Source organism: Pollicipes pollicipes, unplaced genomic scaffold, assembly GCF_011947565.3.
Source record: "Pollicipes pollicipes isolate AB1234 unplaced genomic scaffold, Ppol_2.1 Scaffold_1600;HRSCAF=1878_pilon_pilon_pilon, whole genome shotgun sequence".
In the NCBI taxonomy this organism is placed as follows: Eukaryota; Metazoa; Arthropoda; class Thecostraca; order Pollicipedomorpha; family Pollicipedidae; genus Pollicipes; species Pollicipes pollicipes.
The window spans coordinates 7,652,824-7,662,406 of NW_023595962.1; the positions used below are offsets into that span (position 1 = coordinate 7,652,824).

At 52.3% G+C, this 9,583-nt stretch overlaps 1 protein-coding gene across 1 annotated transcript in view; it reads right to left on the reverse strand.

Annotated features, from left to right (window-relative positions):
- Positions 1-1,253: 1,253 nt before the first annotated feature.
- Positions 1,254-9,583, reverse strand: part of LOC119092041 (uncharacterized) — a 32,366-nt gene continuing 24,036 nt past the window's right edge. Inside the window, exons 6-7 of the mRNA XM_037215001.1 lie at positions 3,180-3,352; positions 1,254-1,975 (exon numbers count right to left, since the gene is read on the reverse strand). Coding sequence (XP_037070896.1) covers positions 1,644-1,975; positions 3,180-3,352 — 505 coding nt within the window. The 3' untranslated portion in view covers positions 1,254-1,643. The remainder of the gene's footprint in view (positions 1,976-3,179; positions 3,353-9,583) is intronic.

A 9,583-nucleotide genomic window follows, 5' to 3' on the forward strand; every position in this document is an offset into this window, starting at 1 on the left:
ATGAAAAATGCAAAGATCCACCCATGGCACACTGACTGATTTCACCCACCTTACAGTAAAGGCAGACTATCTATTGTAATCAGGCGAAGTTTATCAATTTATCACGCGTACCTCAGGGCTGCCGGAAACGGCGTCTCCCGAAAGCTGAGCTTTATCTGCCTGCCGCTAGGGCAGCTGCACCGTTCGTGACAATTACCTTTGATCCCATTCCACCAAAAGACAGAAGAAGCGAAAGGAGGTCAGAAGAGTGGGGATCCCCTAACGTCCCAAGAACAGACCCGAAGGTGGAAGATCAGGTTTGCCCCCCCCCCCCCCCATCACATCATGTAACCCTACGTCACTGCCAACCTCCGCTCCGTCGCGCCTACTGACTTGGCTTCCGCCCTTATGTCATCTTCCTCCATTTATCCTGCATCCTCGTGACACCCCGTTACATGCACCCTTGTATCCTCACCCATGCACCCTTGTATCCTCACCCATGCACCCTTGTATCCTCTGTCTTGAGCTATTCTGCATCCTCGCGACGTTCGTTCGCGACGCGACGCGACGTTCCGCTTGGCCGGGGCATGCTGCATGCGCCAGGTACGGGTGCTCCGAAAGGCGCCGAGTGGGGGACTTCCCAGCGCGCCTACCGCACAGGTGGCCTCCTTGGTAATGCAATATTAAAGGGAAGGAGCACCGTGGGCACGTGCCTCTTATCAAATTGTAACATGCACCATGTCCATGTACAACTAGTAGCACCTTAAGGGGCCACTTGGAAGAAACAAGATAAAAGCCGCGATTCTTGCCCAACTCCTTTCAGGATTACTCACTGCTGCGTGGCACCCAGCCCTGTTTCGGGCTGGGGCGTGGCTCCCGCTGACAGCAGGATCAGCCTCTCTGGCTCGTCCTCCTCTTTGCGAGCGTTGACAGCACATTTCGGCATGATCGTGCCTTCTGCGCCATCTGTCAGGTAAAGTGTGAAACTCCTGATGTCTAAAGCGATGTGTTGTTCCGATCCAACGGTGGCCTAGCAGGGAAGAAGAAAGGTGCAAACGATTTCCTACTGATTTTGTTTTCAAACGCTAGGGGTGTGTCATTAAATCCATCGGTTTTGTGGAGGGAGGGGATATATAAATATGTAAATACAGATAACTCAGGCTGAACGGACGGCCGCGTCTGTAATTCATTCTCCGACCAAATATTTTGTTGGTAAGTGCACGTATAAGAAAACGGAAAATGAATCGCATGATATACCACACAAAGAACGCAACCTTTTTTGAGTAAAGCGTGTTGTCTGCCATCCAAAGTCACCAATCAACAGCCACACGCAGTGTGCCACGTGACCGACCGGACGTCAGTCATGACATTCACGACGCACCGAATAGAAATACGTCATCAGCACCAAGGAAGGCAAAAGTATCTGATTCTATAGAGCCGCAGGACATTATTGGTTGAGTGATATGCTTCCGCGGAATCGAACTACAGGTGGCGCACTCGAGGGTTGCGTGCATTTCATTCAACCTCAACATTTCGCAGCTGGCCAGCTGATGCAGCCGCTACGAACGATAAAAACGCGCGCACCATCACAAATTCGATGCGCTAATGGCGCCCTGAATCCCGCATGACGCCACCCCCTCCCCTCCCCCACCGGCGGCCGCTCGTCACGGATCGTCAATGAAGCCAATCACCGAGCCCGTCTCCGCCAACGTCCGCTGCGTCATGGCGTCGATCTGGCCAATCAGCTGCTCGGTCTCGTCGTCGGTGACGTCGGCGAAGTTGCCGTTGGTGACGTCACTGGTCGTCATGCGGTCGGACGGCGACGGCGGCGGCGGCGCGGCCGTCTCCAGCTGGTCCTGGTCGAAGTTGGCGTCCCAGTCGAGGCTGGTGGGCGAGGTCTCGCGCGTCAGTGCGACGCTGCACGTGTCGATGGTGCGGCCGCACGACATTTGCTCCTCGTCGGGCGGCCGGCGGCGCGAGCGACGCGGCGAGAAGCCTGCAGGCAGACGCGGAGGTCAGAGGTCACGGACGAACGCCGCCAGGGCGAGCTGTGGAAGACATGCTGCGAAGGTGCCCGAGGACCGAGGAACATGTCCAAAAAGTGGTAGGCCCAGCCATCAAGTTGTCAAATATGCACGACAGATGGAAGGTTATGCTCTTCCGACTCATCCCTACTAGGCAGAGATGGTTATGCTCTTCCGACTTCCGACTACTAGACAGGGGCAGGTCGGAGAGTGACGTGGCTATCCTGCTTATGGGGGGGGGGAAGGTTCAACTCACTCTTAAAGCGAATTCTCTCTTGGTATCAATAAAGTCTGCAAAGAACTGTTGGACCATAACCTACTCGCCGCCGTACCCTGCCAACGTCTAGTGCTGACACACACCCGCACTCTCGGTGGCATACCAGCTGCTGGTGTTGGCACCCTGCGCCCTCGATGGTAGGTCCGCCGCTGGTGCTGACGTCCACCTGCACCCTCGGTGGTAGACCCACCGCTAGTGCTGACGCCCACCTGCACCCTCGGTGGTAGACCCACCGCTAGTGCCGACACACACCTGCACCCTCGGTGGTAGGTCCGCCGCTGGTGCTGACACACACACCTGCACCCTCGGTGGTAGACCCACCGCTAGTGCCGACACACACCTGCACCCTCGGTGGTAGACCCACCGCTAGTGCCGACACACACCTGCACCCTCGGTGGTAGATCACCGCTAGTGCCGACACACACCTGCACCCTCGGTGACAGGCCCACGCCTAGTGCTGACACCCACCTGCACCCTCTGTGACAGACCCACGGCTAGTGCTGAAACACCTGCACCCTCGGAGACAGACCCACGCTAGTGCTGACACCCACCTGCACCCTCGGTGGTAGGTCCGCCGCTGGTGCCGACACACACACCTGCACCCTTGGTGGTAGATCACACCGCTAGTGCCGGCACACACCTGCACCCTCGGTGGTAAATCACCGCTAGTGCCGGCACACACCTGCACCCTCGGTGGTAGGTCCGCCGCTGGTGCCGACACACACACCTGCACCCTCGGTGGTAGACCCACCGCTAGTGCCGACATACATCTGCACCCTCGGTGGTAGGTCCGCCGCTGGTGCCGACACACACACCTGCACCCTCGGTGGTAGACCCACCGCTAGTGCTGACACACCTGCACCCTCGGTGAAAGACCCACGGCTAATGCTGACACACACCTGTCCCCTCAGCGTCCCACTCCAGGTCGCAGCTCCCCCACTGGGATCCGGTCTGGCGCAGGCTGCTGGAGGAGGCCAGGGACGTGACGGACCGGTTCAGCCGCGACCACAGACCGCCCAGACGCCACCCGGGCCGGCTGGCCACGTCTTCAAACCCGCGCGGACGCGCCGACCTGCAGCATGTGACGTCATCAGACCCGTGCCGCAGCGACAATCCTCAGCAGGTGACGTCACTAGTCAACTGCCCAAGGCGAGACGCGGAGACTCAGCCGTGTCGTGTGGCGGAGCGTTTCGTGTGGCTTGGAAGAGCACGTGTCTCTCCTATGATGTCCAACTTGAACATGACGTCATTGGGCACTCATGCCGGAGGGAAATAATTGACTTAAAGTTGTGTCGTGCCCTCAATACAAAAATGGTCCGGCTTTGCCATGTTCGCAAACACTTTCGGAGGAGAGAGAGAGATAGAGAGAGAGAGAGAGAGAGAGAGAGAGAGAGAGAGATAGAGAGAAGAGAGAGAGAGAGAGAGGGAGAGAGAGAGAGAGAGAGAGAGAGAGAGAGAGAGAGAGAGAGAGAGAGAGAGGAGAGAGAGAGAGCGAGAGAGAGAGAGAGAGAGGAGAGAGAGAGGAGAGAGAGAGAGAGAGAGAGGGAGCAGAGATAGAGAGAGAGATAGAGAGCGAAGAGAGAGAGAGAGAGGAGAGAGAGAGAGAGAGAGATAGAGAGAGAGAGAAAGGAAAGAGAAAGAGAGAGTGGGAGAGAGGTGGGAAGAGCGGGAGAGAGTGAGAGGAATGGGAGATGAGTGAAAGGAATGGAAGAGAGTGGGAGAGAGTGGGAGGAGCGCGGGGAGAGAGCGGGAGGGAGGAGTGTGAGAGAACTGAAGAGAGCGGGGACCACCATGCCATTGGCAGAAATCACAGAATGTCACGATCCTCTGCCCGTCCCTGTGCCGACAGCGCTACCAAACCGGCCGACCGTTGGCGGGGCCAGGACCCGGGTGGCCTCATCATCATTATATAGCCCGAGTCGGAGACCGTATTAATCTGCCCGCGGCCTCGCCCCGGGTGGGCGGGTCCAGGCCGCAGGCCACGGAGGAGACACCGTGTCGGCATATTCGCTGAGGTTTGCAACCGATGCTGTCTGCGCGCTACACTTGGGTGGCAGCTGTGTCTAGTTTTGCAGCATGAGGTCAGTTAATTATAACATACTGTACTGCATGCACACTGTATTTGCGGCCTGTGCCAGGGGGTCAGTGACGTAGGGTAATAATGGCTCATTAGATTGGGTTTCAATGAATACCTTCGTAACAAAAAAGCAGAACCATAGACGGCCTTTTGGAGAAAATGTTTAACAGATTCATCCCGACGCAGACATCAGTACCACATACCTCACATCATGTCTCTTCGTAGATACAAAGACGTAGCTCATCTCAAATTACCGAGTCTCAGTGCATCGTAAACAGGAAGCTTGTACCCAGTACTCAAATACCTTCATTTGAAATCCTCACGACCATTTTATGGCTTGCATGAAGCATCTTTTTGGATCGCGTAGTAATAAAGTAATGCAATCGATGGATGAATCAATACCTGCTATATACATGCATATATATATATATATATATATGTATATCAAATGCAGATAGACGGATAGATAGATAGAGGGTATCTATATGAATCGCATTATTTCATTAGAAGGAAAAAGAGAGAGAAGAGAGAGAGAGAGTATATATATATATATATATATATATATATATATACATATAAATATCTACAAATGAGGTATTGATTCATATATGGGCCGCATTAATTCATTACCACCGTGCACTTGTTTCTTTTTGAGGTGGCAGAAGATGGACCGCATACCAATCTGTGCGTTGGTGTGAGTGGAATGCATTGACTATAGTTTTGCACTGAGGTGCGTGAGTTGCGATGAAGCCAATCACAACAACCCGCATTAATGCAGATGTGTGTGAAAGAGTACTATATGAGATGTATGCATGAAAAAGTGCCACGTAGGATGTAACTGTAGAAAGAAGGTATGCATTACGGTACGCTGATAACAACACTGTCTGTTTAAGCCGGTGAGTTTAATGTTTGATATGGTTTTGTCAAAGCTCAAAGCCGAGGAAAACCCCGAGTGGAAACTCGTCTTCGCTAATTTTTAACTAGAATTTCGCATCACAAGACTGACATTTATCATTACTCTACTATGCTCGTACTCAACGATCTAGTCATCTGATTCCAGAGACGAATTTACGGTGCATGCTGCTGACATGTCTTCATCCCTGCATGCTGCATTGTTTTTCGTTCTGTACTGCTCACTCTCTTCCTTTCATGGCTTTCTTTTTACATTAATGTCCTTTCTCTCTCTCCTTTTCTTAGCTTTCCATTTTCTCTATACCTCTTCTCCTTATCCATCTCCTCCCTCCATGTTCCGAAATACCCACCCCCTCTCCCTCCTATCCCTCTCTTTTTATCCACTCTCCCCTCTCTATCCCTCTATTTTTATTCACTCCCCCCTCTCTATCCCTCTATTTTTTATCCACTCTCCCCTCTCTATCCCTCTCCTTTTTATCCACTCTTCCCTCACCATCCCTCTCCCTGCTTGCTTTGCGAGCTTGTTTAGCGCACACACGAGTGACACACACACGCCATTACGGTGTCATGATCACCCTGGCCTGCCCAGGGACAGAACGACAATCTCCTCCGTGGTGTTTGTATTATCCGACTAATTGCACCCAGCAGGGTATTCGTGTGTGGCTCATCACACGAGGCGCGCGGCCACCGGTCCCCAGGGGAACCGGCACTGGTTAGTGAATACCACGCAGCAGCGGCGACGGTATCCCGCTGCGAATGTGATGTTGAAGGCGCAAAGGTTGACCAGGAGGCTGGAACTGTGCGAGGATTACGATATCATCCGTTTCAAATTTTACATACGCGTCTGGATTGAATTTATCGGCGAAGAAGCAAAAAATGCTATAGGCAGACTTCTAGAGACTCCCTGACGAGCAGGCAGGGACAGCGCCCTTAATTTTTGGCAAGGGGTCGGGGCGGGGTCGTAAAATAATAAATAAAAAACACACCTGAGTTAGAAATGGGTGGGAAGCCGTGCGCTCACTAACATCCTCGCAAATGATCATTGCCGTCCAAATTCCTGATGTGCCTGGCGCTGCATCGCTGTAATGCATGGGGCGCGGAAACCGGGGATGGGTGCGGGGGTTGAGACCCACACCTTTCTGAAGGTTAGTATTGAAGCTGTGGGCGTGATCGGAAAGAAATAATACCAATGCCATCATCACTCTCCTTCCCAACGTGGAAGGGCGTTCGTTGCGCCGCCGGCGGAAAACACGTTGTTGCAGTTTCGCAACTTTTTCTCGGCACATGTTATCATCTATACCAGTTTGCCACGTAATGCACCGGTGCACAAAGATTTGTATGTGCAGTTCTTCACGACCGTGACTAAGAATGTTGCGAGCATCGACAGAGGGAAACGACATATGAAGGTTTCTTCAGGCTACATAAGTGAGATGGGCTTAAACAAAGCAAATGACGAGTTGCAAGCTTTCATGTGCAGCACCGGTTAAAAACCCATGGCCAACTGATGACAGTTGTGACGCTCTTTAAGACCAGTGAGCGCTGCGCTGTGAAAATAAAACGACGCAGTTCCCGGAAAATTTTCAGAACTATTTCCTAAGGCACGTGGCCAAAATTTTCCTCAGGGGGCCGAATAACGAATTTCCTATGAAATCCTGCGAATTGGGACAAAATTCCGGGATATAGACAAATATCTGGTATAAACCGCCCAGGGACAGGGTCGCAATCTCGGGGGTGCCAAGCTCAACTTGGTCCAATTCTTATCTACGTCCCAGCGTTTCCTTTATTTTTTTTTGCACGTTGCATGCAATGGTAGACATCGTTGCAAGTCAGATAATTAGCACAGCATAAATCAAGCGCTATAATTTTAGAGAAAATTTGGGATTATTTACGTCTAATTTGCTCATCGTTGGTTTCAATGATTTTATCAAACTACTTTACGTGACTAACCACCTGTTTTAATCACCGCCCGATCATGGAACTTGATTTCACCCTACGGTTTTTCAAGCACAGCTCAAAAACGAGCGCTCGCAGCAACACCAAATTTCCAGTATCTCTTTACCTATCAATTTGGCATTCTTTGTGCGCATTTAAGGTTTTCTGCCAAGGTCAGCGACCTAGGTCAGGTGAAAGAGGCTAGCTCCGCAACAACTCGGATAACGGTGAACTTTTTTGTGCGTGGTTTGTCATTGCTCAAGGTTTTATTTCGATCAATCAAGGCATTCAAGGCGCAAGGCTCAAACCTACAGTTTGTTACATCATATATTTCAAAAGAGGTGAGGTCATTGAGAAGAAATAAGATGCATGTTTGCTGTTTTTCGTAAATACAGCAAATTTGTGAGCATTTTTGTGCAGTTTTGATGTCTACAATTGAGGCCACTTTCTTGCATGGCGAGAGCACTTACCAAGAGTACTTACTCACGTACACAGCCATCATATGACCAAAAGTACATGACCTTGGCCCAGGTCATGACCTACCGCTATCGGTGCTTTCTGTAGAACACCTGCTGAACTCAAATAGGTAGCTTGTTTAAGTAATTTGGGGCCCAGAGTTCAAAAATTGCGCTGAAAACATCTCGTGATGACGTTCTAATGCACAATCAGGTCACAATAGGTCACGTGAGGACACGCAAGATCATGCGGAGTGATCAAAGGCCAATGACCTCTGTTGTTAGTTACAGAGAGGCTAGATGAGTGCAACGCCTGTAACCACCTCTACACGTGTTTGTGAATCTGGTGGCGCATGATCGACCAGCGAAAAATAACGCAGCCCACCCCAGTGGCGCCGCCCCTATAAGCCCTATAAGTGACTGTTGCTGTGCTGACAAATACAACGAAATTTTAAACTATCCGTACGAATAGTCTGGAACAGCTTAGCATGCCATTAACACGAATGAAGCGCCTTAAAATCATCACACCGTTTATTAGTTCAAAACGGAAACCTCTCTGAAAACATCCTGCCACAAATGAGCTGCTAATTTCACACCGAGATTACCCAGGAAAGTTTAAGCGCACAAGACCGCGGCGCTTTAGCGGGGTCAAAGGTCAAGGAATGACTTCCACTCCCAGGCGTGCAGTTTCGCAAAATCAGTGTGTGTGTGGGGGGGGGGGAGGGACTGAGCGGTAAAAAATGACGCAAACTACTTTCGAAATAAGCCAACAAACTGGTTTGGCTTCTCCGTGAATTTAACTCCCTTTCTTCTCAAAGTCGGAGTGCGGGAGCGGGGAGGGGGGGGGGGGTTAGGGCTGGAACCCAACTGGGGGATGGTCCCTCACCTGAACAGGAAACCTTATCCCTGCCCTCCCCTCTTGTGTAGACGTCCCCCTGTGCTGTTTTCCCTTTCTCTGGAAGACGAGTGAACCTGAGCGATATGCAGCTACGCAACGCTGGACCGAACTGACCTTAAACAAATCGACGTGCTCGTAAGATGCACACTGACATATAGCTGCCTGTGGCAGCTCGGCCCCAGCTCCATATCTGCTGCGCAGTAGTGCGGTCCCAGCCCCATATCTGTTATATGGCAGTGCGGTCCCAGCCCCATACCCACTGTGTAGCGGTACGGTCCCAGTCTCATATCTGCTGTGTGGCAGCTCGACCCCAGCTCCACATCTGCTGTATGGCAGTACGGTCCCAGTCCCGTATCCGCTGTGTGGCAGCTCGGCCCCAGCTCCATATCTGCTGTGTGGCAGCTCGGCCCCAGCTCCACATCTGCTGTATGGCAGTACGGTTCCAGTCCCGTATCCGCTGTGTGGCAGCTCGGCCCCAGCTCCATATCTGCTGTGTGGCAGCTCGGCCCCAGCTCCATATCTGCTGTATGGCAGTACGGTCCCAGTCCCGTATCCGCTGTGTGGCAGCTCGGCCCCAGCTCCATATCTGCTGTATGGCAGTACGGTCCCAGTCCCGTATCCGTTGTGTAACGGTACGTTCCCAGTCCCATATCTGCTACATGGTAGTGCGGTCCCAGCCCCATATCTGTTGCATGGCAGTGCGGTCCCAGCCCCATACCCACTGCGTAGCAGTACGGTCCCAGTCTCATATCCGCTGTGTGGCAGCACGATCCAAACTCTAAAACCTTCTCGGAACCTCCCGACCGCGGGTAGGCCGCGTCCATTGCGCCCGGCGCGATCGGCACGTTTGATCGTCGCCTCCCGTCGCGCATCAGTACCCCGATGACCCCGATGACCCCAGGCCGTTCCGAGAACGTCACTGTATGCGGCTCTGTGACCAGCTGAAGTTCTGGTCGTCGCTATGTAGGGCGCACAACTTTTGGCTCTGATCCAACTTGTGGCAGTCGGGACTGGCGGCTCCTTCGCTGT